Here is a 27,696-nt window from a genome sequence, read left to right as displayed (position 1 = left end):
AAGAGCTGACAGAAGGGATGTTATCTGCAAAGAATGACTGAAGGTCATCAGAGAGTTTGGAGACAAAAGTTTTGTAACAACTCATTTAATCTCCAGTGAAATGATTTGTGGGGATTAGTGGACCAGTTCAACTCTATAGTGACCCCTTGGTGATCAGACCATGCGAAGGGGTGGTGTTGAGAGTCTGAAAGTATAGATACCACTGAGGGGGTAGAAAAATATAATCCAGTCTAGAATGTGAGGCATGAGGCGAGGAAAATAAAGTGTAGTCTATGGATTTGGGGTTCACCACCCTCCAGAGGTCTAGAAGGTGATATTTTCTCATTAGGACTCTAAACTGTCTGGAGTTTCGTTCATGTAACGGGGAGCTATGCGGGGTGCCCGAGGGGGAGGATCTATCAAGGTGGGAGGAAAATGCCAAATTAAAGTCCCCTCCTAAGATTAGAGAGCCCTCAGTCATTCTGTGCAGTTTAGAGAGGAAGGAGGAGAGAAAAGTGGTTTGATTAGTGTTTGTGGCATAGACACATGCCAGAGTCACAGGTTTCCCTGCTAGATTGCCTATCAAGATTATGCACCTTCCCTGTGGGTCTGAGATAGAGCGAGAGAGTTGGAAAGGGACATCCTTTTTTATTAGGACAGCTACCCCAGCTTTCTTATTGGGACCTGAAGACAGGTGTACTCCAGTGTAGAGTTTGCTATAGAACCTTATGGGGTCAGCCCATTGAAAGTGAGTTTCCTGGATCATTGCTATGTCTATGTTTAGCCTCTTAAGGTCTCCTAATAGGGCAAACCTTTTTTGAGGGGTGTTTAGCCCTTTGGCATTTATAGTGAGACATTTAACCATTGCCGAGGAGTGGGGTGGACATGCTAATGATGTAATAGGACCAATCTGAGAGATCGACAGGTAGTATAGACCATAGGGGAAAAGATAACAGTAACAGTAAAAATGAAAACAAAAACAAGGTTAACAGTAGAAACCATTGAACAGTCATTGATAAGTGATTGCCACTATAAAGGACGTGGCTAATTAACCAGGTAGCATAATTAAGCCACCTAGGTGGGGCAAACCAGAAAAGGGGAGCTGGTAAGAACCGGTGTAACCCAAGTCTGGGGCGCCTCCTGAGGTACATACGGGGTCTCCAAGTGATCACCGCAGGACAAGAGCCGTGTATAGTTTCCTCCTGAAGATGCAATTAAGGGTGGCAGGGATAGGAGGAAAGGCGTTAGGTAAAATGCCAAAGGGAAAGGGAGCCGATAGGAAGTCCTTATGCAAGGCATATAAAATGTAGTAGGCATAAAGAAGGGAAACAATAGATCTAGTCAATCATCAAAACTTGCGGCAGGAGCAAATTGTAGAGCATCTGCCGATCATCAGAAGAAGAGGGTCCTCCGAGTCTGAGAGGCTTGGGATTCAGGTTGACTGGGCCTCCATGTCTTCTGCGGGGTTCTGAGAAGAGAGGTTGCGTAGGGGTACCTTGGTCCATTCCGATATGTGTCGAACCTTGCGTGGAGGGGAAGCCTCAGGGGAGCGGTGTCTGGGAGAGGTGGGACGTGGAGGGAGGCGTAGTCCCATTTGCTTTAAGAAGAGATCCGCATCATCGATGTCTGTTAAGGTGAAGATCATTCCTTTTCTATTGACAGTCAGTCGGAAGGGAAACCCCCATTTATATGGAATCTTGGAGTCACGTACAAGTTGTGTGACTGGCCAGAGGGCCCTGCGCTTGGCTAAAGTTATGAGAGAGAGGTCGTTGTAGATAGAGACCGAGTCTCCTTTAAAGTCAATAGCTGGAGTGTTGCGGATGGCCTTGAACAGAGCCTCTTTAGTCTCATAATAGTGAAGGCGAATAATGACGTCTTTAGGTTTGCCTGCCTGCGTCTGCCTTTCCCCCAGAGCCCTATGCGCCCTGTCCATTCTCCAGAGATCGATTGGTATATCAGGAACGATTGTCTGGAAAAGTTCGAGGAGATGTGCGTTTAGCTTGTCGTTTGAGACCTGCATAGAGATGCCCTTGATACAGACATTTTGCCTGCGTTCTCGGTTTTCTAGGTCCTTGTGCCCAGAGCGAAGGCTTTTTAAGTCAGAAAGCATGAGACATTGTTCGTCTTCCAAATCCGTCTGTTTCTGGGCTATGGAGTCTACTTTAGTTTCCAGAGCGTTCGTTCGGTTTCAATGTCAATAATCTCCTTTTTAAGATCGTTCACTGCGGAGATTATAAGTGATTGGAGAGAGGAGTAAAGTGTCTGGTTGTGTTTCTGGAGGGTAGCCTCCAAGAGTGCAGCGGTGATAAGGTCTGCTGGGGAGGCCTGCAGAGCGGTGGATGGCAGGGAGAGTCCTTCTGCGTGTGGCTGCGTGGGATGGGCGGGCGGAGCGGCGCCATCTTGGGAGGAGGCCGGACAGAGGAATTTGTCCATTGCCCCTGGCTTGTTCGGGGGTTTGCTGGACATACCTATCGGTGGCCGGTGCTTTAGCAGGAGGAGCGGAGGTAAGCCGCGCTTTGAGAGCGTCTGTAAGCTGCGTAGCGGCTGCAGTTAGTAGCGGTGTAGCGGGAGCTCTTCTCTTAGGTGGCCATCTTGGGGAAGCCCGCGCATGCGCCTCGGATACCTCTATTTTCTTGAAGATAGATAGTAAAGCAGTGTTTTTCAGTTGTTCATCTTGATTTTTAGAAGAAACAATAGGTTTGCTCCTTGTAGCAGGGTTTCTCAATGTTAAGTTTAGTTAGTTGCTCATCTAGCTCTCTAGAGTTGATTTGCAATGTGCCTGCCCTACATGGCAAAAAACACCCACTATTTCCCCTCTCTATATATGGGGGTGATGCAGGAATATATCACAGATCTCTGTATAGAAACTGCACTCCAATGGCAACCAATTACCAACTCAATACAATCAGCTAGGGGTTCACAGTAAAAAAGAGCCACCAACTCTTCACAGTAAATTTCACAAGTAAACTGCGCTCTCAATCCTTCAAGCCTTCATACATAAAGTGCAAAGCAGGATACCCTAGAAATAAAAATAGAGGTCGCACATAGTGCTAAATACTGCTAAAAACAGTGCACACTGTGTTAAAAACAAACAGCACTCCCCCGGTCTGTGCCAGTGCCACCACCGGGAAGGAAGGTACTAACTGACAGCTGCTCTTCCCTTTGTGCTTAAACTCACCGGACTGTTTCTTGTAAATTGCGTATCAGCCTTAAGCTTGTCTATCTCCCTGCACGACCGGTTAGCGATATCCAAAAGACAACTTTCTGTCCGTCATCCAATAAAAACAGAACTTTCTTTATTCCTAAAAGAAGGCAGTGTCAGGGCACAGTGTTTGTGCAGCTAAGCCACGGACTCAAGCAGACACACCTCCCCTCCGTTACTCACTGGAGTCACTGCCATCTTCCAAGCATGTCACATGACCACACAGCATCAGCGCACCTCCAGGAATACATATAGAGGAAGAGGACCTGCCCAGTCACATTAACAGTACAGAATGAGTAGAGATAAAGTGATATGCTGTGATGAATGTTTCTGTTTATAAAAATATGTATATCTTCAATTTGGCTACTTTCTCTAATCCATTTTCTATAATAATATTCCACACTAGTTTTATATCGTCAGATCTGAAAATATTAGCTACTTGCTTGTTTCTGGTGTTATACAGACACTACTGCAGCCACATTGTTTAAAGCAAAAAAAAAAAAATATGGCAGCCTCCATATTCTTCTCATTTCAGTTATCCTTTAACTTGAGGCCACCCCTGGAATAGTATCTGATCATTAATAACCCACTTTAATCACTGTACACACATCTGATACTTGGCCTTAAAATCAATCACTCACCTAGGTTTTATTATCTAAGCAAAACCTTCAATTTATTCAAATTAAACATAAGCAAGTATCACTATTTTATGCAATTTTTAAGTATGGGATCTCACTACAGCTACAGCAAAGTAGATTATATTATAAGCCCAATGTATTTATTTTATTTATTGTATTTGTAAAGTGCCAACATATTACGCAGCACTGGACAATAGTTAAAGGAGAACTGAAGTTAAAAAAACAAACAAAAAAAACAAAACAAAGAGTTTCACCTACCTGGAGATGCTGCCAGCCCCTTGCAGCCACCTTGTTCCACAACAATTCTCCACGATCCTCTGTTCCCGCGCCACCAGCTAGTTTCGGTTTTGCCGATGGGGCACACTGGGCCTCTGCAGCTCTGCCCATGCGTAGCTTCACTCGGGTTCCTGTCCGACGCTATTGCAGACCAGAGCACCAGTGTAAAGGGCGGGGGGGGGAGGGTTAGGCCAGAGAGAAAAGGTGCATGTTGAGGGCCTTTTTGAAGATGCATGGGATTGGGTGATGCAGGGGTCAGTCAGGCAAAGTTCATTGGAGGAGCGGAGTGAGTGGCTAGGTAGGTACCTCTGGGTAAGATTGGAAATGTAGGTTAGGCAGGTTTTGTGGACATAATTGTAGGCCAGACACAGTATCGTAAATCTGATTCTGGACTGGATAGGAAGCTGCCAGAGGGATTCACAGAGGGGAGCCGCCATGGTGGAGCGATGGGAGGAGTGGATAATTCTGGCTGCCACATTCAGTACAGACTGCAGCAGGGCAATTCGGGTCATAGGGAGACCAGAAGGGCATTACATAAAGCACCAATTACATAAAAACAAACAGGGAAACAAATAAAAATTGGAGGATAGTGGAACCCCTCTTAACCGATGTAATAGACCCAGTAGTTGTATTGCAGAAATGTACCTACCACTAGGGCTTAATGATACTCATAATATCCCCAGCAGGATATCCAAGCAGCATACACATAAAAAAGCATGAGTCAGCACTTTAGCATTTGTCAAAAAGGAATTGAATAGACTGATCTGAGGTCAAATATAAAAACCATTATTTTGAGCTGCTGTACCTCACGCTTGAAAACAATAATTACACATTGTTATTATTTGTGTGTGCATGGCTGGGGGGTGGGATGGGGGGGATTAGACAGGAAATGACTGATCCTGCTTTTTAGCTTAAGCTAAGGAAAAAGGAAGCTATATTGCTGCATTCTAGGAAAACGACTATTCATTGAGATGACTGTCAGAAAAGTGCTTTTATTTTTGCAGGAATAATGGCACTTTTTTGATCAGTTTATCATATTTAAGACAAGATGAGTTTTTTTTTTCCATTTGCTTTGCAGTCCAGAAAAGCATGTTTACTGTGTTTCCAAATACAGTCCACTAAATAATACAAACTTATCATATCTGTGTGGGCCTCGGGTGCTCCCTTCACAATGGAGAGGGTTAACCTTGACCTATAGGAAAGGTGAGAACGGGAGCCCTTATGGTGCAGTATTGTTAGTATAAATTAAAGGTGTAAATTTGTGAATAAGATATACTCACAAAGGAAGGTTGCAGTCCTGCAACCACCGTAAATGCCTGCGGAAAGATAACCGTCTCCGCTCGGTATCCTGGACCCTCTGGATCTGGGTGGTCGCTCTCCTCCTTTAGTCCTGTTTCCTGGTAGATGATGTCGCCCAGGAATAGGGATGACACCTCAAGGAGGTGTGGAGTATACAAGTGAAGCACGTTGGTGGAGGCGCCCAAAAGTATGTTATAGTAACAGCTAGATAATTTTACTCATAAAATTGGATAAAAATAAGTAAACAAAAATATATATGGTATGATGAGGAGGTCTCTTACCTCCAAAGAAGACTCACGTGGGTAGAAAAAGGAGTCTTTATTAAAATAACGGTTATACTGTAGACAACGCGGTTCACGGGACTCAGCCCGCTTCCTCAGGTCAATAAAACAGATAACCTTAACAATAGCCGTGCGGAGTTTTGATCTATGCGCCCGAGCTCCGCACGGCTATTGTTAAGGTTATCTGTTTTATTGACCTGAGGAAACAGGCTGAGTCCCGTGAAACGCGTTGTCTACAGTATAACCGTTATTTTAATAAAGACTCCTTTTTCTACCCACGTGAGTCTTCTTTGGAGGTAAGAGACCTCCTCATCATACCATACATATTTTTATTTACTTATTTTTATCCAATTTTATGAGTAAAATTATCTAGCTGTTACTATAACATACTTTTGGGCGCCTCCACCAACGTGCTTCACTTACAAACTTATCATGATCATATTTTATCTTTGGGCCATGATAACATCCATAATTATAATGAAACCATTTACAAACAAGCTTTTTCAGAATAGCAGTCTGATGCACATTTTGTGAGCTTCTGCTCCACTTCTTCAGAGGCGGTTGCACCTTATATGTCAGTGTTTGTCCCACAGCCTGCCTGGATTTTTCATTAAAAAGGCAATCACAATAAAGATCTCATTATGCTGAAAGAAAACAGAGTAGAATGGAGTGGTCAATGGCATACCTAAGCCTTTCAACTTGTGATGTGCAAGTAGCACACATTCTTGTCTTCCCCTTCTAAGCAAATGGAATGTTTTCTTTTTCTGTATGTGTTCAAAGTTTTCTAGCCAAGTTCACTTACTGTGATTATTTGTACTAATTTGTATTGTGATATTTATAAATCACTTTAATGATGACCAATTCAATTAGGGATCAGCATGTTGCTGGATTGCCACCTCACAATCTGGAGCTCACTGGATCTCATGGCAGATATCCACTTCTTCATAAATAGTCCCTTGTGTGATCACAAACATTTCCAACATGTGTATGTGAGATGGTGTGATACTAACTAAAGGCTGTGAGCAAGTGGCATTCTGGGATTGTCATTGTGAAGCACTAACTCTTTCACCAACCTAGGCTAGATGTTAGTTCAAGTATTTCCTGTCCAAGGACCTTCAAATACAACTGATATTATACTAGCAATCCATGATACTGAAAGTAGTTTTTATTAGTAATACATATTTGACTCTTATTGATTTGGCAGTGTGATATAGCTAAAATATGAGGACTTTTTTGACTCAAGTTATACTTTAACCACTTTAGGACCGCAGTGTTGAACCAGGCCATTTTTCACAAAAAGTGCCACTGCAGCTTTGAGGCCTCGCTGCAGGGCTGCACAGCTGCACACAAGTGACCTCTCCCTTTTCTCCCAACCAACAGAGCTTTCTGTTGGTGGGGTCTGATCACTCCCCCAGTTTTTTTAAAATATTTATTTGTTTTATGTTTGAATAAAAACGTGTATTTTTTTCACTGGCTCCTCCATCCCCCCACCAGCCTATCACTGTGATTGTCTGTCATAGGCATCAGCCTATGACAGCGGATGACCCCTGAGCCAATGGATGGGACAGCCATGTCACACGGCTGTCCTCAGTACAGTACTGCCTTAGATCGCAGTGCTGTACAGGTCTGTACAGGTTTCACCATCTAACAGTCTCCGAGCAGCGATCGCCGCTGGGCGACTGATGGCGGAGCTCTGCTCCATCATTCATGCAGAGATATGCGCGCATCAGGGCATCCACGTTCCAAGGACCTTACGTCGATCGGCGTTAGGTGGACCCGGGGCTGCCGCCACGTCCGTCGGCAAGAGGTTAAAAAAAGGTTTCCAATGGAAAGTTCATCATATTTATAACTTACTGGAATTAGTGTATTTACAGGAAACACTATGAAGATTTTGTATCCGATGCTTATAAAAAGTAATACTAATTGAAACATGGGTACTAATATGTGAAGAGGGAACGAAGTCCATTACATGAGGATACATAATTATTGTTACTACTAGGAAAACAGGTAGTATTAATCTAAATGTTCTTTTAATAACCTTGTAGTGGAACAATAAGCTGCTATGCTATGGATGTCACATGATTGCCCTTCATTACTCAAGGGGTGTCCCATTCCTGGCAGTTTCCTTTAATTGCCAAACAGGTATCTGAAACATTAATTATTTATATACCTTTGTCTGAAAGAGCTAATGAACCAGACTAGATAGCCCTTCCTGTCCTAACACATAAGGCTTCTCAAATGAAGACATTTAATCATATTTCAATGACTATTACATGCATCATTGAAATTACGGAAGAGTACAATTTACTTTACTTAAATATATTATGTCTGACACTTAAATCTGTAATCATAGAAAAGGTTATTGTTTCTTTCCTTTTTTTTTCTTCAGTAAGCACACGCACGAGAAGAAAATCAATGTGGTACCATGAGATCAGCTATTAAGTGAAAAATATAGTACAATAAATTTGGGCACTAACATTAAGTTAATCAAAGTTAATTATCAGAGGACAATGTAATGGAAACCTTTAAGTAATATTTCTTACTAAGGTTGGATAAACAGTGACAGTTTAGTGAGAACAGCCACGAGCATAATTGTTGTATTTCGGCGTCAGATTTTGTTCATTGTAGACTGTTAAAGCGGAATGAAACCCAGCATTTCTACTTTGCTCTCATAGGTTATATACAGCATGTTATATACAACCAGCCTTTTTTTGTACTAGAACTGCATTCAAAGGGTTAACACAGGCTTTAGAAGCTTCCCTTCCAGTAGAGCTGGCCGCTTCTGAACTTTACATAATGTTATCTTGTGTTTAATTGTATCAAGTGATAAATGTAAACAAAGCCTTCTCTTGCACTGCCAGGTCCCCTGAACAAAGTCAGACAAGCATAAATGCATTTTGATGCTTTCTGATTAAGTTAGAGGTTGAATAAAGTAGTTATAAATAAAATGCAAAGTCAGCTCTCAGAGTAATATAAGTGTACTTTAGGAACATATCATTTCTAAATGAATAATAATGCTTATGCACAAAAGCAAATATGCTAACCGTATGGCATATAAAAAGTAGGAAAACATGTTTTTATTGAATATTATGTCAGGGTTTTATAACGCTTTAAGGGCTGCAAGTACATTTTTTTTTCTAGTTTTGTTGTAAATGAGCCTATGATATGTTTAACTGTTTAATTCAGTGGCAGTTTGAAAACAGAAAGGGCTTGATTCACAAAGCGGTGCTAACCTACTTAGCACGTCTAAAGTCTTTAGACGCGCTAACCAGGGTGCTAAGTAGGTTAGCACGGGATTTCTCAATCAGATCGTGCGCTAACTTTGCGCGCGTAAAGTTTTACGCGCGCAAAGTTTTACACGTGCTAAGTCCCATAGGCTTTAATGGGCACTTCGCGCGGTGCGCCCTGTGCTCTGTGCAGTACGCACGTAAAGTTTTACGCGCATAAAGTTTTGCGCGCGTAAAGTTTTATGCGCGAAAAGCTTGTTTAGACGTGCTAAGGGGGTTTTCACAGGCGTGCTAGGCGTGCTAACAGTTAGCACCGCTTTGTGAATCAAGCCCAAAATGTTTTGGCTTCAGTTCTATCTTTAGATCAGAAAGGCTTGTAGTAGCTCCTACCATCATATATCCATTGTAAATATATCTTTACTTACTCACCTCAAGGCTCTGCTTGAGCTTAGACTCCTGTTCCTTCCCCCAGAGAGTGATGGATCCTACTCACTGCACTCATATACAGGTTACAGTAATGGGAACACAATTATAATGGAAATAACCTAAAGTGATATCTAGCTTGGCCAAGAAGCAACACAAAAATTGCTCAATTAATTTTTTCACTTGGGCAACTTAAATGCAATTAAGAGTCCAAAATGAATGATTAAGTGAGGGACAGATGACCCTGCTTCCCACTCTGGGAAGTTGTTGCCAAAAATACACCAGAAAAATCAAGAATGTTCAGCAAAATGCTAGATTTTCAGAAAAAAAGCAAAAAAGTCTGGCAGTGTCCATAAGTATAAGCATATTTTAATTTATAAATGTACACAATGTTGTTTTTTTTAAATTGAAGATTTGTTTTAATTATTCAATTCTAAAACTGTACATTGTTGGCTTATAATTCACCCCTTGCAGTATCTTGACCCTGCAGGATGAAACAGCTAATAGAGGCTCAAGTTCATTTGGGTACCCGCTACATAGAAAAGTGCTTGCTATTTCTAGCTGCAGTTTGCATTGTGGGTGCCCTTTTAATGTGGTTACAAATTAGATAGAGGGGTTAAAGGGAGTTTGAGATGTTAACATAGGGCCAATTTATACTTGCTTGGTGTTTCCTTCACCCCCATGAGAACCGTGGGCTCCCTCAACATCTTTTTTGGCCTCTCTGTTCTTGTGCTGTTCCTTCCCGGTAATCCTGCAGAGTCTAGCTCGCCTGCGCATGTGCGGCTCGTCCACGCATGCACCACTCATTGTGTTCCCACTGCCGGGAGCATTCTACAGCACACTACAGCATATTACATTCTGCGCAGTAGTACGGTGCTGGCACAGGATGCTCCCGAACATGGGAGAGTGGTGAGGGCATGCACAGCTGAGTCATGTATGCGCAGAAGCCTGCGAAGCCACGACTGACCGGATTACCGTCAGAACAGAGGGATCAAAGAGGATGGCAAAGGGAGCCTATGGTCCTCATGGGGCTGGAGGAAGACCCAGGTAAGTATAAATAAGGTGTAACAGACACTAACCGAATACAAGGTACCAGGGAAAAATACTGTGCACTATAGTCTAGAGCAGTGTTCCCCAACCCTGTCCTCAAGGCCCACCAACAGTGCATGTTTTGTGGAAATCCACACAGGTAGTTAATCAGCTCTGCTGAAACACTAATTACCTCACCTGTGCATGTTTGTGGTTTTCTGCAAAACATGTACTGTTGGTGGGCCTTGAGGACAGGGTTGGGGAACTCTGGTCTAGAGGACATTGCCCTGTCAGTACTAAAAAATCTATTTGCTTTTATTGTTATATCACATAAAATATGTAAAAGGCCTCTAACTGCTTGACCAAACTTGTATTAACCCGTGGGGGTCTTTTCTCATCCCCCTCCACTTGATTAATAGTAACATAGAGGGTGTAGCTATCGTGGAATAGCTACACCCTACTTTGTTACTATTGATCAAGTGGAGGGAGATGAGCAAAGACCCCCACCGGTTAACACAAGTTTGGTAAAGCAGTTAGAGGCCTTCGCCAGTGTGTACCCACAACAGTGGGACCTTTTACATATTTTATGTAACATTACAATAAAAGTAAATAGCTTTTTTAGTACCGACAGGGCAATGTCCTCTGGACTATAGTGCACAGTATTAATAGGGCACAGTGTACCATCTCAGGTACACTTTAAGGTTAGTTTCCCACCAGCAGGGGTTAAGGTTAGGCACCCACCAGAGGGGGTTAAGGTTAGGTGCCACTAGGGGAAGAGGTTAGCTCATAATTAAATATTGGTAAATATTACATATATTTTACTGTATGAATTAAGTAGTATAATAGTAATTTTACTAATATTCTGTTACCAGCTATTTCCTGCACCCTATAAAACAATATTTTTTGTGGATGGGCAAATCATTGAATCAGACTGACTGAAACCCACCCTGCCACAAGACCTTTCTGGCAGCATAGCGTCATGTGCAGAGCAGGGACAAGGTCCTCCAGCACCCAAGGCTGAGACACCAAAGTGCGCCCCTCCATCCCTCCCACCCCCGTCGATCACCCCCGTCGACACACACTGATTGCTAATAGACTAAGAGGGCCACAGGGTCCACAACCTCCCCAACACCTTAATATCTAGTTATCTGGCTTGCAGTCACTGCTATGTATCCCCTTTTCTTATTTCTTTCTGCTTAATACACAATTAGGAATGACAGCTGAATGAATTGTGCGCCCCCTCCTACACTGCGCCCTGAGGCTGGAGCCTCTCCAGCCTATGACTCGGCCCGGCCCTGGTCATGTGCATTGTTTAGCCAAGCAGGCGATGTGCGGAGGGAAGGAGAGAGCTTCTTATACATTGTTATTGCTTCCCGCAGACTGTCACAGTCACCCGACACCCTAGCTCTCCATAAGGTCTGATTTTTTTTTTCTTTTACTACCACTATATGTCATTACAAAGTCCCTTCTGCCTGTTAAAGGAGTGTAGAAAAAAAAAGAAAACTTTGATAGTGTTCCTTTAAAGAGACTCTGAAGTCTCATTTTTTACCTGCTTTTTCCTTATAATCCTGTTCAGCAGGATTGCCCCACCAGATTTGCGGCTTCCCTGTGGCAGAGGAATGATTTATTACTGACAAACAGCCCTGCAAAGCTCCCGGGCTTCGCAGGGCTTTTCTTCCTGGAGGGACAGAGTTTTGAGCTGTAGCTCTGCCTCCTCCGCAGTCAATCTCCTCTGATCTCAGTCTTCCTTTCACTGAGAGGGGCGGAGAGGAGGCGGAGATCCGCAGAGATTGATTGCGGAGAGGCAGAGCTAACGCGCTAAGCTCAGCTTCTCCAGGGCAGCACCATCTGCGACCAGCAAAGTCGTAGAACTTTGCTGGTCTATTACACAGTAATAAATCATTCATCTGCTGCGGGTATGCAGCAAATCTAGTGGGGCAATCATGCCAAACAGGATTATAAGGAAAAAGCTGGAAAAAACAAGACTTCAGAGTCTCTTTAAGGGATGTTAGCTGATTTTGTTTGCACCTGCTCTTTAGTGTCACTTTTTCCATCTTTATTTTGTTATAAACCAAATAAATAGATAAATATATATATATATATATATATATATATATATATATATATATATATATATATATATATATATACGGGATGCTTTTCCATTTTATAAATGTGAAATTTCTCTTCATACTGAACCAGCATATTTCTGTCTAACTGAATGTCTGAGCTTGATAAATAAGGCACAGTAGACAGCAGAGCCTGCACAGTGTACTGATAAAACCTACAAAACAGTGCAGTAGTCTGAGCTTTTAATTCTGAGTGATATTACAAGCATTGCTTGTGTGTTTTGAATATGTATGAGTAACCAAAGGGCTGCTGATATAAAGAGTGTAATGCAAAATATGAGCAGAGTATATAATAACAGTCGTTATGTTCAAATATCTCTCTTTTAGCAATCCAAATGGGGCACCGTCTCAGGAAAACAGATGGCCAGCGTTCACACTCGATGAACAACATTACCTTATGTTAGACACAGAAGACTCAAAGACAGATCGGAAACTGCGTGCCAAGCAGTGCAGATTCTGGAACAAATTCTATCCAAAAATACTGCAGATAACAGGTAAATATTACAACCTGAATTACATCAAATAAGAGGTAGCATATATGTTACTTTTGAAGTAAACTAATGTCACAATAATTAAACTTTGGTCAAATATGTATTGGTACAAGTTATGCCTTTTTTATGTTATACAAAATTGTTTTTTTTAACCCCCTCCCAACTGCCTCATGCTGATCAAGCAGTGGGAGGATGGTGCCACCAGAACCGCCTAATGCCCATTGGCATCAAGTCCTGAAGTGGGAATTAGCAGGGAATGCGTGCGCACATGCGCGCACATTCCCTGTAGAAACACACGTCGGGGATCCGTCAACAGCCTGCTAGTGGTGCTCAAATACCCCTTTTTAAAATTCGAGTTTGGTCGAATTCGAATAGTAAATTATTCGAGGTCATTCGAATATTCGAGTCGAATAATTTTTACTATTCGATTCGACCTCGGACTTCGAGCTCACTATTCGAGTCGGTATTCGAGCTAACTATTCGAGCTGACTATTCGAATTGGCCTTAAATAGCTTCCAACACTTGTTTTGAGGGTGAATGATGCAAGAAACCTCTTTTTTTCCAAGTAACAACAGCAAGTGATTATGTGGGGATGTTCCTTTAAAAGAAAATGTGGAAAGAGAAGTTGTGTCCTTAATTTTGTTCAGTAGTGTTACTGTATATACTTGTTCTTCTTCTTCTTTATCTTTCTTCTTCTTCTTCTATATCGTCTTCTTCTATATCTTCTTCTTCTATATCGTCTTCTTCTATATCGTCTTCTTCTATATCTTCTTCTATATCGTCTTCTTCTATATCTTCTTCTATATCTTCTTCTATATCGTCTTCTTCTATATCTTCTTCTTCTTCTTCTTCTATATCTTCTTCTTCTTCTTCTTCTTCTTCTTCTTCTTCTTCTTCTTCTTCTTCTTCTTCTTCTTCTTCTTCTTCTTCTTCTTCTTCTTCTTCTTCTTCTTCTTCTTCTTCTTCTTCTTCTTCTTCTTCTTCTTCTTCTTCTTCTTCTTCATCTTCTTCTTCTTCATCTTCTTCTTCTTCATCTTCTTCTTCTTCATCTTCTTCTTCTTCTTCTTCTTCTTCTTCTTCTTCTTCTTCTTCTTCTTCTTCTTCTTCTTCTTCTTCTTCTTCTTCTTCATCTTCTTCTTCTTCATCTTCTTCTTCTTCATCTTCTTCTTCTTCTTCTTCTTCTTCTTCTTCTTCTTCTTCATCTTCTCCTTCCTTTTCAATATCGTCTTCTTCACGTATTTCTCTTTTCAATTTTTTTTTAAAGAAATGCAGCTATTTTTGAGCGTAACAAATAGCTGGTGGGCGCACGCATGTTGGAAGCGCCATTGTATGTGCTCCCTGGCAGTGGAAACACAAAGACAGCAGGAGGTAAATTCAGCAGCAGGAGGAGGAGGATGAGTGTGTGGCAGCAGGCAGTCAATGAGGCAGGCAGCTCGCCGTGACATAATAGCCCTGGTACCTAGCGGTGATACCAGGGCTGTAAATAAACACAACAGGAGGTCCCAGACAGCGGTCGTGCAGCCCACATTGTGTCCAATACACAACTGGGACAACACAGTTTTCAACCCGGGCACCTCAGAAAAATTAAACCTTTTTTTTTTTTTTTATGGTTTTTTGGTTTTTGGTTTTGCAACCAATATAGCTATTGTTTGACGTAATAGCTGGTGGCAGAGTGGCAGCAGAAGGTAAATCATCTGTGTACCCTGGCAGTGGGAAACACAGACAGACAGCAGCAGCAGGAGGAGGAATGGAGGAGTAGGCGAGCAGCTATTGTTTGACGTAATAGCTGGTGGCAGAGTGGCAGCAGAAGGTAAATCATCTGTGTACCCTGGCAGTGGGAAACACAGACAGACAGCAGCAGCAGCAGCAGGAGGAGGTATGGAGGAGCAGTGTGAGTGTGGCAGCAGGTAGGCAGCGTGACATAATAGCCCTGGTACCTAGCGGTGATACCAGGGCTGTAAATAAACACAACAGGAGGTCCCAGACAGCGGTCGTGCAGCCCACATTGTGTCCAATACACAACTGGGACAACACAGTTTTCAACCCGGGCACCTCAGAAAAATTAAACCTTTTTTTTTTTTTATGGTTTTTTGGTTTTTGGTTTTGCAACCAATATAGCTATTGTTTGACGTAATAGCTGGTGGCAGAGTGGCAGCAGAAGGTAAATCATCTGTGTACCCTGGCAGTGGGAAACACAGACAGACAGCAGCAGCAGGAGGAGGAATGGAGGAGTAGGCGAGCAGCTATTGTTTGACGTAATAGCTGGTGGCAGAGTGGCAGCAGTAGGTAAATCATCTGTTTACCCTGGCAGTGGGAAACACAGACAGACAGCAGCAGCAGCAGCAGCAGGAGGAGGTATGGAGGAGCAGTGTGAGTGTGGCAGCAGGTAGGCAGCGTGACATAATAGCCCTGGTACCTAGCGGTGATACCAGGGCTGTAAATAAACACAACAGGAGGTCCCAGACAGCGGTCGTGCAGCCCACATTGTGTCCAATACACAACTGGGACAACACAGTTTTCAACCCGGGCACCTCAGAAAAATTAAACCTTTTTTTTTTTTTTATGGTTTTTTGGTTTTTGGTTTTGCAACCAATATAGCCATTGTTTGACGTAATAGCTGGTGGCAGAGTGGCAGCAGAAGGTAAATCATCTGTATACCCTGGCAGTGGGAAACACAGACAGACAGCAGAAGGGCAGTACACAGCAGCCCACTGTAGGTGTAAAATGTGTGGCTGCAGGCGACGTAATAGTCAAAGTGAACCAGGCTGGCTTAGTGAGCAGGAGCCAGGAGGTGGTAAAGGGTGGTAAGGCACATTAACGATGGTTCCGGCAGCCAGTTCATGTCCCCCTCTCGCCGACAACAGGGGCCAGGAACTCGCCTTCCACCCACGCCTGGTTCATCTTGAGAAACGTCAGTCTGTCCACAGACTTGTGAGACAGACGTGAGCGTTTCTCGGTGACCACGCCACCAGCTGCACTGAAGCAGCGCTCGGACAGCACGCTGGAAGGGGGGCAGGACAGCACTTCCAGGGCGTACTGCGCCAGCTCGCTCCAGATCTCCATGCGCTTGACCCAATACTCCATGGGATCAACAGGGGCATCGCTGTCAAGCCCGCTGTACGACCCCATGTAGTCAGCCACCATGCGGGTCAGGCGCTGGCTGTGACCGGAGGAGGATGCTGCTGCATGCATCTCCTCTCTAGTCACTGCTGCCGGAGCCTCTACAGTCCTGTAGAGCTCGTGGCTGAGAGACAGCAGGTCTGTGGGGCGCTTGCTGCTGCTGGATGCAGGCACCTGCTGCTGCCTCTGTGCTGGCTGCTGGACAGTGGGGGTGGAAGGCTGGGGGAAGGCTTCCTCCAAGCGCTCAACAAGGGCCTGCTGCAAGCTCCTTATTTGTTGCGCTGGGTCTCCTCCTGCAGGCGGCAGGAACTGGCTCAACTTCCCCTTGAGGCGTGGGTCCAACATCATGCTGATCCAGATGTCCTCCCTCTGCTTCATCTGGATCACCCTGGGGTCCCTGCGCAGGCACGTCAGCATGTGCGCTGCCATTGGGAAGAGGCGGGCCACGTCTGCTGGCACATCGACGTCAGTGCTGTCCTCATCCTCCTCCTCTGCCGCCTCATCCTCTCTCCACCCCCGCACCAACTCAGCTGCGCTGTGCTGATCCCCCTCATCAGCAGCCAGGTCAGGGACCTCCACCAAGTCCTCCTCCTCCTCCCCCTCAGAGGTGGACTGCGCAGCTGGTTGCCGCTCCTGCTGGTCCAAGGCTGCCGCTCCCTGTTCCAGCAAAGCATCGAGGGCCCTGTTCAGCAGAGAAACCAGGGGCACCCACTCGCAGACCATAGCATGGTCCCTGCTCACCATGTTTGTGGCCTGCAGGAAGGGAGCCAGCACTAAGCACACCTGCTGCATGTGCCTCCAGTCATCATCGGGGACGATGGACGGGAAGTTGCTGGTCTTGTCCCTTCTCAGAGCTGCGGAAACAGTGGCCAGGGCAAGGTACTGTTTGACAGCGTGCCTCTGTTCAACCAGACGCTCCAACATCGCCAGGGTGGAGTTCCAGCGAGCCGGAACGTCAAGGATCAGCCGATGGCGTGGCAGATCCAGCTCCTTTTGCACGTCTTCCAGGCTCGCACAGGCTGCAGCCGAGCGCCGGAAGTGACGCACAACATTCCTTGCCGTTTCCAGCAGTTCGCCCATCCCCTGGTAGGTGCGCAGGAACTTCTGCACCACCAGGTTCAGCACGTGGGCAAGACAGGGGATGTGGGTCAGGTTTCCCCTGTGTATTGCGGCAACCAGATTGGCCCCATTGTCGGCCACCACCTCTCCGACTCTGAGGCCTCTGGGGGTCAGCCAAATCCTCTCCTGCTCCTGGAGTTTGGCCAACACATGGGTTGCCGTCAGCTTGGTCTTCCCAAGGCTGACCAAGTGCAGCAGCGCTTGGCAGTGGCGGGCCTTCACGCTGCTGCTGAGGCGGGGGGTTTGGCCAGGTGTGCCGGAGGATGGCAGAGGATCGGAGGAACCTGCTGCAGTTCCCCTGAGCCTGCGGGGTGGCACCACCCACTGTGTTGCTGCTGCTGCTGTGCCCGCTGCTGCTCTCCCATCCTCACCCCCTTCCACCAAGCTGACCCAGTGGACAGTGAAGGACAGGTAGCGGCCTGTCCCGAAGCGGCTGCTCCAGGAGTCCATGGTGACGTGGACCCTTTCACCAACCGCGTGCTCCAGCCCTCGCTCCACATTGGCCATCACAAAGCGGTGCAGTGCAGGAATGGCCTTGCGGGAGAAAAAGTGTCTGCTGGGGAGCTGCCAGTCTGGGGCTGCGCAAGCAAGCAGCGCACGAATGTCGCTCCCCTCCTGCACGAGCGTGTACGGCAGGAGTTGGGAGCACATGGCCCGTGCCAGCAAGCCGTTCAGCTGCCGCACGCGACGGCTGCTGGGAGGCAGAGCCCTAACCACCCCCTGGAAGGACTCGCTCAAAAGGCTCTGGCGTGGCCTTTTGCTGACACGGGAATCAGCAGACACAGCAGAGGAGGCCACTGAGGACTGGCTGCCAGAACAGGCCTCAGTGTCGGCGGCAGGAGTTGCAGAGGGGGGAGGAGCAGTGCGTTTCCGCACTCCTGCTGGTGCTGCTGGAGGAGCAGGAGGGCGGGTGGCTGCTGTTGCTGCTGCTGCTGCTGAAGGCTGTGCAGTGATGGGTGTGGTGCCACTGCCAGCACCAGATGCCTTCAGCCTCTGGAACTCCTCATGCTGGTGGAAATGTTTAGCCGCAAGGTGGTTGATGAGCGAGCTGGTGCTGAACTTTAAGGGGTCTGCACCTCTGCTCAACTTCCGCTGACAGTGGTTGCAAGTGGCGTACTTGCTGTACACAGTGGGCATGGTGAAAAAGCGCCAGATTGGTGACAGAAACATCCCCCTACGGCATGGAAGCGCTGCTGCCTGTCTCCCTGTGGTGGTTGGGGGGGGGGGCTTGGGTGCTGGTGGTGGTACTGGCTGATGCTGCTGCTGCTGAGCCTGAGACACCAGCAGGGTGTGGGACGCTGCCAATGCTTGCAATGATGCGCCTCCTTGCAAGGCCCACAAGCGCATCCTCCTCCTCCTCCTCAGAGCTGCTGAGGACGACATCCCCTGGAGGTGGTGGCACCCAGTCTCTGTCTGTCACCGGGTCATCATCATCCTCCCCCTCCTGAAACATGTCCTGCTGGGATGAGGACCCCCCAAACTCCTCTCCTGATGCATGGATGGGCTGCTTGACTGTCGCCACAGTCTTGCTGTCCAATCCCTCATCCCCCAAAGTGCCTATCAGCATCTCCTCCTCAAGATCGCCAACAACAGCAGACAATTTACTCATGATGCCTGGGGTCAAAAGACTGCTGAATGACAGGTCGGCGAGTGACGGTGAACTGGCCTCCTCCCCAGACCCTGCTGGGCGGCTGCTGCGAACAGGGGTGGTGGTGGTGGTGGTGAGGGTGGAGGCCTCGGATGCAGAGCTGATGGCGGGCTGCTCATCCTCCGTCATGAGTTGCACCACAGTGTCTGCATCCTTTTCCTCAATGGGACGTTTCCGACCCGGCTGGAGGAAAATGGGAGCAGGTGCTACACGCTGCTGCTGCTGTGTCTCTGCAGCGTGAGTTGCAGATGCTCCTGCTGGGCGGCGCCCAAGGCGTCCACGGCCAGTGGCTATGGGAGGAATGTTAGCCACTGACGCTGCTGCTGCTGCTGCGGAACTGTGCATGGTGGCGCGCCCGCGGCCGCGGCTTGCCACAATGCTGCTCCCTCTCCTCCTGATTCCCTTGCTGCCCTTCCCCTTGCCCAAACCGCGCTGGCTGCCACTTCCAGACATCTTCAATGTTTTGGGCGTATAGACAAAAGTTTTTTAAAAGGGCGGGTGAAAAGTGGGGTACTTTAATGGAGTGGGTTGGTTGGTGAGGTGACTGAGTGAGTGTCCCCTAGTACAGTAAGTAAGTAGTAACAGTCAGGAAGTACAACTAGCAGTTACAATAATCAGTAGTAATCACAAGTAAATTTAGTGTGTGTACACTCAGACAGTGAGTGCCCGCACGCAGGAGCTAGTAGCCTATGAACACAGTGACTGAGTGTCCTAGACTCCTAGTACAGTAAGAGTAAGTAGTAACAGTAAGTAGAACTAACTAATTACAATAATCAATCAGCGATCAGAAGGAAATGGAGTGTGGGTGGTGTGTGTACACTCAGACAGTGAGTGACCGCACGCAGGAGCTAGTAGCCTATGAACACACAGTGACTGAGTGTCCTAGACTCCTAGTACAGTAAGAGTAAGTAGTAACAGTAAGTAGAACTAACTAATAATCAATCAGCGATCAGAAGGAAATGGAGTGTGGGTGGTGTGTGTACACTCAGACAGTGAGTGCCCGCACGCAGGAGCTAGTAGCCTATGAACACAATGACTGAGTGTCCTAGACTCCTAGTACAGTAAGAGTAAGTAGTAACAGTAAGTAGAACTAACTAATTACAATAATCAATCAGCGATCAGAAGGAAATGGAGTGTGGGTGGTGTGTGTACACTCAGACAGTGAGTGACCGCACGCAGGAGCTAGTAGCCTATGAACACAGTGACTGAGTGTCCTAGACTCCTAGTACAGTAAGAGTAAGTAGTAACAGTAAGTAGAACTAACTAATAATCAATCAGCGATCAGAAGGAAATGGAGTGTGGGTGGTGTGTGTACACTCAGACAGTGAGTGACCGCACGCAGGAGCTAGTAGCCTATGAACACAGTGACTGTCTGACTGAGTGTCCTAGACTCCTAGTACAGTAAGAGTAAGTAGTAACAGTAAGTACAACTAACTAACAATAATCTATCAGTAATCAGAAGGAAATAGAGTGTGTGTACACACAGACAGTGAGTGAGTGCACACACGCAGGAGCTAGCTAGTAGCCTATAAACAGTGACAGTCAGTGAGTGTCCTACTCCTAGTACAGTATAACTACAATACTATTAGTAAAGGACAGCAGAAATACTGGTATAGATGAGAGAAATAAACAGAGGACAGCTGCCCACAGAGGCAAGGCCCCCCTGAGGCCTAAACCTGTAAGCTTGCAGCAGCTGCCTGTCTCTAATGTAACACACAAGCTACTAACTAAAATACAATGTCTATCTAACTAACAACAATATAGGTGTATATGGCAGGTGTAGGTGAGCAAAAACGCTAGGTAAATGATCACAATAGAGCACTTGCTAAGCCAAAGCACAAAGGAGCAACTCTCTCTCTGTACAAGTCTCAGGCAAGCATGGAGAAACGGAACATGGCGGCCGCTATTTATAGGGTAGGGGCTGGCCAGGGTCCCCCTCTGTGATTGGCTGCCGTCAGAGGGCCTGGGAGCCCTCTGATTGGCTCTAAGGACATCAATCTGGGCTATGACGCTATTCGAGCTCGGTACCGAGCTCGAATAGCGCCGTTTGCTCGAATAGCTCGAATAGTGAATGGGCTATTCGAGTGTACTCGGATAGCCCATTCGAATAGCTACAGCTATTCGGAGCTCGAATACCGAGCTCGGATAGCTGAAAAAGAGCTCGAATATTCGAGCTATTCGAATATTCTAGCTCTGCTGAGCACCACTACAGCCTGCCAGCCGCAATCAGAACTGGCAGGCTGTAAGAAAAAAAAAAGCTTGTTTACAGTTGTACAGCACTGCGATCTAGCGCAGCGCAGTACAGGGGACTCGCCTGTCACTCACCTATCCCCAGGAGTGGCTCAAAATTGAATCCTTCTCATAGGCTGATGCCTATGAGAGGTGATTGAAGTGGTGGGATCTCGAGGGGAGGGAGAAAATTAAAAAAAAAATACCTTTTTTTATTAAAAAATAATAAATTGATTTGAAAAAAAATGACGCAGCAGCAATCAGATCCTACCAACAGAAAGCTCTGTTGGTGGGAAGAAAAGTAAGATTCATTTGGGTGCTAACTTGTATGACCAGACAATAAACTGTTAAAGCTGCAGAGTGCTGAATGGCCTAAAAAATGGTCTAATGCAATGTGGTATAGATCCTGCCGGCCACCGAGACTGTGTAAGTCACACACGGGGAGTCCAGTGTGGCAAGAGGCCCATCAAACCTCCCAAAAGACATCTAAAAGTTCCAGTTTCCCCTATCCACATAGGACTCGACCCTCCGACGTGTAATATGCAAAAAAGTATTTATTGATCCATAGCGGTGATACAGCACACAGAAAAGCACAACGTTTCGGGCAGAGGCCCTTTCTCAAGTGCTCAAGTGAATCTGGCAAAACCAAATGAATATATAAAATCAGACTTACACACCACACCCAATTAATTGGGGGGCGGGCACATGCTTAGAAGACCAAAAGAGAGATCAAATCCCGACTAAACGAACATAAAAGTAATATTCAGAACCCCAATAAAAACAAAAGTGGGGAGGGAGAAAGCAATCGGGATCCCCCTTTAGCAAGACATTTTAGAGAACAAGGTCATAATGTTAGTCAGTTAAGGTGGCTGATTTTAGAGGTTGTGCAATTCCAGGAAGGTGGTGATCGTAGAACCACCTTACTGAGACGTGAGGCCTGGTGGATGGAGAAAATGGGGACTCAGTCACCATATGGCTTGAATAAAGACTTCAGTCTCAGATGCTACCTATGAATTTTTGAGTTGCTCTCTAGCCCTGAAAGGGTTAATGTATCTTCTAAGCATGTGCCCGCCCCCCAATTAATTGGGTGTGGTGTGTAAGTCTGATTTTATATATTCATTTGGTTTTGCCAGATTCACTTGAGCACTTGAGAAAGGGCCTCTGCCCGAAACGTTGTGCTTTTCTGTGTGCTGTATCACCGCTATGGATCAATAAATACTTTTTTGCATATTACAAGTCGGAGGGTCGAGTCCTATGTGGAAAGTGGAAACTGGAACTACTAAAAAATGGTCTAGTCACTAGGGGGGTATGAACCTGTGGTCCTCAAGAGGTTAAAGGAAAACTTTATTGCAATAACATATGCAGACAGGACCTCTTTTCCATTTTCCTAGTTGTCCATCAATCAACTGTCCTATTGCTATACAGTTTCCATCATTGTTAGGACTAGTTCACAATGCTCAGATGTGTTGCACAATAATTCTGCATGTCAACTCACTGCCCATACAATTTTATGGGCCTGTTCATAGTACTGTGTTGTAACTGATCGTGTTATTCTAATCTGCTGCATGCAGGCTTTGTGTTAAATTCTAGGTTTGTCCAGTCTCCATTGCATTCACACTCATTATAATGCATGTGTTATGTAACTGATCACTATGAGCTTAGCCTTATAGTTAGAGAATGACTATCATAATAACAGCACTCCAGCAGGGAAATAACCACCACTATTATATAATTTAGCTATTGTGTGATTAACACAAGGATTGTTTAAAGAGAGACTGAAGCCACATTAAAAACTTATTTACTCATGGATTTTTGCCCCAGGATTTGGGGGTTATAAAACCCTTGTTCTGCCACGGGGTTGCGTCATTTTAGCACTGGCCAAATCCCTTCAGCTAAATAACAGAAAAAATCAAGTTGTTAATGTGTCTTCAGTGTCTCTCTAAAGAACACTTAGACTGAAAGGCGTATGGTGGCTGTCATATTCACTTCCATTTTAACAATACCAGTTGCCTGAAGCTCTGCCAATCTCTCTTGGTGCAGTAGTGTCTGAATCACACACCTGAACAATGCTTGTGGCTTTTCCAGTCAATTTTCTGTCAGAGCACCTGATCTGCATGCTTGTTAAGGGTTTTAGAGATAAAGGCAGCCAACCAATATGCATTGTTTAAAAGGCAATAAATATTTCAGCCTCCATATTTTTCTCAGTTCAGCTTGGTGTTATGCTAGGTACACACAATACAATTTTCTGGCAGATTTACCTGCCAGATCAATTAATTCCAACATGTCCGATCTGATTTTTGATCAATTTTTCAATCATTTTTCTGATCAATTTCCTTCGGCGTGAGCAGAAATTGTTTGGAAATTGACCGGAAAATAAATAAATAAAAAAAAAAATTCAGATCAGACAAGTTGGTAATAATCGATCTGGCAGGTAAATCTGCCAGAAAATTGTATGGTGTATACCTAGCATAAGAATTGTTCAGCCAGTCTGGTCCGACAATTCTGCATTTGATAGGTTCCTTATTTAAATATCCTTGATTTCAGTGTTTGGTTGTTTGTTCTTGTTTGTGGAGAACAAGTAGAATAGCCACAGGGACCAAATCAACATAGAACTTTGAGGACAACACAGGAAAGACACAGGTCCTTCAGTTTATAGATTTTGTGGCCTTTTCATGCTGTACATGCTGTTACAGAATCTTTATGACTAATTTCTGGGACTCATAATAGTGAATTTACACCTAGGCAGTATATACTGTGCTCGTCATGTCAGCATTTTTTCTCCACCAGTGTTGGTTTAGCAGATAGTAGTCATGTGTTGGTCATTTCATGAAATAGAAAAAACATTGACAGTGGGTAAAAGGTAGGGATGGCCTGAACCTCTGATTTTAGGTTTCACGAACCGAAATAGACTTTAATGGGGAGGCGAACTTTGAAAACCAGAAACACCTATGCTGGCCAGAAAAGTGATGGAAAATATGTTTCAAGGGGTCTTACATCTGAGTTTTTGCATGGATGAGTGGGATAGATGCCAAAAGTCCCGGGGAAAAATCTGTATTTGATGCAAAGCAGCGTTTTAAGGGCAGAAATCACATTGTACATTAAATTGGAGGCCCAAAGTGCCTTAAAACATCATATGTATACATCAATCAGGGAGTGTAATTAGAGTACTGCTTCACACTGACATACCAAACTCACTGTGTAACGCACCGCAAACAGCTGTTTGTGTTGTGACGGCCGTGCTGGACTGGTGCGCACCATGGTGAGAGTGCAAGCGATATCGGTTTTCAAGCCCATATGGTCGCCAGGCTGAGGTAGCTCAATGACAGAACAACAGTGATTCTCCAGCTGATCGAATTTGGTCTGTGCACAATAAAGCAACGACCTTATCATCTTTGGTGTGCCACCCCCCGAGACACTCATATAGCTGGCGGTCATTGCTTCATTGTGATATGCAAGCCCCTTCACCGCAGCAAGGTAACTATCACGAAGGGGAATTGACACATGTACATGCCTTTTGTTTTGTTGTTGCAGCCGCAGTGCAGCCAGAAAAATTAGGAAGGCATGTACATGCACCAGAAAAATTATTATAGCGGCCACTGCTAGCAGCGGCCTTAAAAATTCAGGTAAATGCCTGGAGTCCTGGTGGACCCTGCTGGTGGTGGCGGAGAAGGCAGTCAAGTGGCCTGCAGGCAGAGATGCTGTGTGGGGGCCAACTTAGTCTCGGGGCAGGCAGTCACACGGCGTGCAGGCAGAGATGCTGTGTGTGGTGACTGACTTATGCTTCATACACACTTGAGATAAAAGTCTTTGGAAAAGGCAAGATCACAGACCAATTTTACCCCATTCCATGTAGTATGAGAGCCATACCTACACAGTCTATTCTATGGAGCTGCGCTCCCCATAAGATAAAATCTTTGCAAGATGCTGCACACAAAGATGCCCGTACACACTCAAAAGACCATTATCTGCAAAAGATCTGTTCCTGCAAAATGCATTCATAGTCTATGAGATCTGCAGATCATCATACACACTTTGTTTAACAGACAATCATATGCAGATCATCTGCATATCAGATCCACCAGGATGGATTTTCAGATCTGCAGATGATTGCCAGATATGCAGATGAAGTCTGTTAAACAAGGTGTGTATGATGATCTGCAAATCTCATAGACTTTGAATGCATTTTGCAGGAACAGATCTTTTGCAGATAATGATCTTTTGAGTGTGTACGGGCATCTTTGTGTGCAACATCTTGCAAAGATTTTATCTGATGGGGAGTGCAGCTCCATAGAATAGACTGTGTAGGTATGACTCTAAGACTACATAGACTGGGATAAAATTGGTCTGTGATCTTTCATTTTCCAAAGACATTTATCTCAAGTGTGTATGAAGCATTAGTCTTCGGGCAGGCCTTAGCATGCTTTGCAGACCAGGCATCCGTGGTCAGATGGACCCTTGACCCAACGCTGTGTGCCAGAGATGTCACCACTTGCCTTTCAACATCACAAGAAAGTTTATGTATCGCCTTTTTTGAGAAAAAAACTGTGACCTGGTATCTTCCACTGTGGTGTGTAGCTTTGCTTTTGTGTACTGCTTTTCCTCAGGTGGTCATCCCATTGCAGTTTGTGCTTTGTAATCATGTGCCTTCGTAAGGTAGTTGTCCCTATGCGGGTCTTGGTCTTTCCACGGCTCAATTTTCAGTGGCAGAGAGTACAGATGGCATTGCTCTCATCTGAGGCAGACACACAAAAAAATTTCCACACCGCTGAGCCCTGGGGTGAAGGCACTTTAGGGGTGGCGGCCGACTTAGTGTTAAGTGGGGTGCCAGAATCAGAGCAGGAGGAGGAAGATATGTCACGTTTCCGTGTGGAAGCTGAGAAAGATGAGGTGTTCTGTGTTAAATAGTAAACTATGTTCTGACAATATTGGGGGTTGATGGCACGTGCCTTCCTCTGAACACTGTACTTTGGTCGAGGGCCGCACGAATCACTTGAACAGACTTGCCAGGTGGCCTGCCTCTGGCTCTGCCTTTTGTTTTGTCCATATTGGGAGGGGGGGATGAAGTGAACAGGTATGCATGGAGTGGTATATCACACTGCGTGCGCTCACGTGGGTAGGTGGGCGCACTGAACAACAGGTAGGTAGGTATATGCAGTGCTGCTTGGTATTACAAATGTCACCTGTCCTACACACACACACACACACACACACACACACGCTTACCGTGAACAGGTGCAATGACTGGTGGTATTAACAATGCACTCACATAGGTAGGTAGGTAGGTAGGTAGGTAGGTGGACTAAACAGTGAACAGGTGCAGTGATTGGGATTACAAATTTGCAGCTGCCATTCACACACACAGGTTGTCACTGAATGTGCTGGGCTTGGTAGTGGAATTAAAGGGCCGAAGGCCAGCTGCGATTGACTGACAGGGATGTGTATAAATATAATGCAAGTGGGCCACACACACAAAAAAAAAATAGATCACAAGAATAAGATTAGCTCTCTCAGCTGTTGAGGGGTGCTTTTTTAGCAATAAGAATCAGCAAGGAGCAAGCTAACAAGCCTACTAGAGGCTAACTAAGCTTTCCCTGTGAGAGTCTGCAACAGCTCTCCCTTCTCTAATTACTGCAGGCACACGAGTGAGTTAAATGGCTGATGCTGCCTGCCTTTTATAAGTGGGAGGGCCTCCAGGAGGGAGTGTAGCTTGATTGGCTACAATGTGCCTGCTGACTGTGATTCACACTATGGGGGCAAATCAAACTTCCATAAAAGTTTGCGGTTCTCCACAAACGCGAACCACGGAAGTAGCCTGGAACCATTCGGGCCATCTCTAGTAAAAGGGTTGTTCTCTTGGTATTTGTAAGATGTAAGAAGGTATTTGTAAGAATTAGGTAAGCCTTGCATAAGCCGACCTAAGAAAAAAAGCAGCAAATATTAGTGGCAAAGAAGTTAAATGATGGAGCCTTGCGGCACCACTTTTATTGAGGCTAGTCCTGTGCCATTTTTATTTGCTCCATCATATACACACTCATGCTACTGGTGACCCAGTGTTTAAGATTAGTGGACCAAGGCAGGCCCGTTTCTAGGGCCATGCGGCCCATGCGGGAGCCCTGAGCACTGAAGGAGTGGGGGCACTGTAATGGAGAGGAGAGTCAGCTGCGGGGAGGGCAGCCCGACCTCTCCCTACCTTCCTCTCCGCGGGCCGCCCTCCGTGCTCCCCCCACCAAGTGTGATTGCAGAGTAATGCGCAGGGAAGCACTGTATACAGACAGCAATTCACCTGCCTGCGTTCCAATCGCCGATCACTCGCCGCTGATCTCCTCCTCTGCCTAGCCGCTGATACACACATGCTTCCTGTTTAGCCGGGCTGCCCTCCCCACGGCTGACTCTCCCCTCCATTATGGGGGGTGGGTACCTAAATATACTGGGGGGCAGCTACTAATCTAACCACACTGGGGGGCACCTACCTAATCTAACCTATACAGGGGCAGCTACCTATCTAACCTATACTGGGTGGCAGCTACCTAATTTAACCTATACTGGGAGGCAGCTACCTAATCTAACCTATACTGGGGGGGGGGGGGGCACCTACCTAATCTAACC

General features: G+C 45.7%; 1 protein-coding gene across 1 annotated transcript in view; it reads left to right on the top strand.

Moving 5' to 3' along the window:
- The window catches only part of BCHE (butyrylcholinesterase), a 116,368-nt gene that overhangs the window by 74,107 nt on the left and 14,565 nt on the right, over window positions 1-27,696 (top strand). Inside the window, exon 3 of the mRNA XM_068279285.1 lies at window positions 12,811-12,977. Coding sequence (XP_068135386.1) covers window positions 12,811-12,977 — 167 coding nt within the window. The remainder of the gene's footprint in view (window positions 1-12,810; window positions 12,978-27,696) is intronic.

This window comes from Hyperolius riggenbachi, chromosome 4, assembly GCF_040937935.1.
Source record: "Hyperolius riggenbachi isolate aHypRig1 chromosome 4, aHypRig1.pri, whole genome shotgun sequence".
NCBI classification, from domain to species: domain Eukaryota; kingdom Metazoa; phylum Chordata; class Amphibia; order Anura; family Hyperoliidae; genus Hyperolius; species Hyperolius riggenbachi.
The sequence above is the reverse complement of the archived record's forward strand: the minus strand, read 5'-3'. Positions and strand labels throughout refer to the sequence as shown.